Consider the following 2,271-nt stretch of genomic DNA (forward strand, 5'->3'; position numbering starts at 1 on the left):
AAAGAAAAAAATAAAGAAAAAAAATTATTTATTTAAATTTGTAGATGACTTTAACTGCGAAGTACAATTTTCTTATAGGAATAATAAAACCATTGACTGTTTCTTTAACAAAAAAAAAGAAAAATAGGTCTATGTGATACGTTTGTAACAATTATTCATAAAAAGTACATTTTATTCCATGATAGAAATGTGAACTTCCAAACATTTTTTTTTCATTTTGTGTATTTGGTGCAGGGTCTCACTACACAACTCAGAGTGATAACAACCCTCCTGTTTTCAGTCTCACCAGGGCTGGGAATACAGGTGTACACCACAGCGCCCAGACCTCTTCACTGGCTCACCATGTCCCGGGGTCAGAGTCAGTGTGTCATGTACAACCGGGTATAGACCCCCTGGTCCCTGTGCTTGCCAAAGAAGGCACTTAATCTGCTGAACTATCTCTCATGGCCCTTCTGATCCAAGAATTGGGAAGAGTTGGGGAGAGCAGTAAATGACAATGAAAACAAATTTGTAGATACCACAAACAGAAAAATATATAGTCAAGTGAGTCTTGGAAACCTTTGTAGCACTGTGTCAAAGAAATTGAAATTATAGGAAATAAGGGGAACAAGTCTTTGTTGTACAATCTGATCAAAGAATCAAAATTTCTATGCTAAAATTTGGACCCAAAAATCATAAGCAATTCTACAGAGGTGCATCAATTGACCCACTTCTCATCACCTTGCCAATAAATCTTTTCAGAACACCCTTGATGTCTTTATTCCTCAAACTGTAGATGAAAGGATTTAGCATGGGTGTAACCACAGTGTACATCAGTGAGGCTGTTGCAGTTGAGTGTGAGTTTTGGGTGACAGCAGAACTAAGGTACACTCCAAGCAGTGTACAGTAAAATAAGGAGACCACTGAGAGGTGAGATGCACAGGTGGAAAATGCTTTATACTTCCCTTGAGCTGAAGAGATTGCACATATTGAAGTAACTATCTTAGAGTAAGAGTAAAGGATACCAGCAAGGGGACCAACAACCAGCACTATTGCTGTAATATATATTAGTAGATCATTAAGAAAGGTGTCAGAACAGGCAGAGTGAACTACCTGATTAAGTTCACAGAAAAAGTGTGGAATTTCCAAGTTATTACAGAAGGACAGACTCAATGCTACAAAGGTATGTAACAAGGAACTCAGAACATCTACAATCCAACAGGTCATAACCAATATTCCACAGAGCCTAGGGTTCATGATAACTGTGTAGTGCAGTGGATAACAGATAGCCACATATCTGTCATAGGCCATCACAGTCAGCAGAAAGATATCCAACCCTGAAGACAGTAATAAAAAATACAACTGCGTGATACATCCAGCATAGGTAATGACTTTGTTCTGTGTGTATATGTTCACCAGCATCTTGGGCACAGTGGTGGAAGTGAAACAGATGTCCACAAAGGAGAGGTTGGAGAGGAAGAAGTACATGGGTGTGTGCAAGTGTGAGTCTGAGATGATGGCCAGGATGATGAGCAGGTTCCCAAGCACAGTGGTCAGGTACATGGAGAGAAAAAGTCCGAACATGAAAGGTTGTAGTTCAAGCTGCTCTGAAAATCCCAGAAGAAAAAATCCTGAAAGCTGTGTAATATTTCCTGATTCCATGCTTTGTATATGAATTTCCCAAAAGGGAGAGAGATAAAGAACAAAATCAAAAATTGTATTATACACCTGTCATGAATATTAACTTTTTACACTAATATGAATAGAGCAGAGGACCTCTCATATGTTGCTCAGGCACTCTATTACTGAGTTACACTTTCATCCCAAATCTTCCATATTCAGAAAAATAATTTCCACTCTTCTAAGTGTGCCTTGTACCCTTAAAAGGTTCCTTGTACTGTACAATGTCTGATTAAGAAGTCCCATCCCACGCTCACAAATATATTTTTAAAAGTTAATGAAAATTTTTCTGCACTTGTGGAAATTAAACTGAAAATGGCCTACATTCCATGGACTGTGTAGATAATTAATAAACAGTAAAGGAAAGCAAAATCTCTACAAGAAAAACAATGGACAAAGAATGCAAAAAAATGTTTAAATCGTACATAATTTCAGATTATGGCCAGTGCTGCATTAGTTTTCCATCGCTATAACATGTCCCCTGAGCAGTCAACTTGTAAAGATAGAAGATTATGTTGACTTGGGCTTTTGTTTGTTTTTTGTTTTTGTTTTTGTTTGATTATTTAGTACAGGGTCTCACTATGTAGATGACTTGTAGTGATTCTTCTCTTT

The 2,271-nt window shown here is 37.5% G+C and overlaps 1 protein-coding gene across 1 annotated transcript; it reads right to left on the bottom strand.

Moving 5' to 3' along the window:
• Window positions 1-684: 684 nt before the first annotated feature.
• On the bottom strand, window positions 685-1,641 carry LOC101562707 (olfactory receptor 7A10-like). Its single transcript, XM_004632885.1, has one exon. The coding sequence runs from the start codon at window positions 1,639-1,641 to the stop codon at window positions 685-687; it is 957 nt and encodes a 318-aa protein (XP_004632942.1).
• Between the last annotated feature and the right edge of the window lie 630 nt (window positions 1,642-2,271).

This window comes from Octodon degus, unplaced genomic scaffold (assembly GCF_000260255.1).
Source record: "Octodon degus isolate 3935 unplaced genomic scaffold, OctDeg1.0 scaffold00050, whole genome shotgun sequence".
NCBI classification, from domain to species: domain Eukaryota; kingdom Metazoa; phylum Chordata; class Mammalia; order Rodentia; family Octodontidae; genus Octodon; species Octodon degus.

Excerpts from the sequence above, each read along its gene's own strand:
- LOC101562707 (XM_004632885.1), bottom strand. The coding sequence starts at position 1,641 with ATGGAATCAGGAAATATTACACAGCTTTCAGGATTTTTTCTTCTGGGA.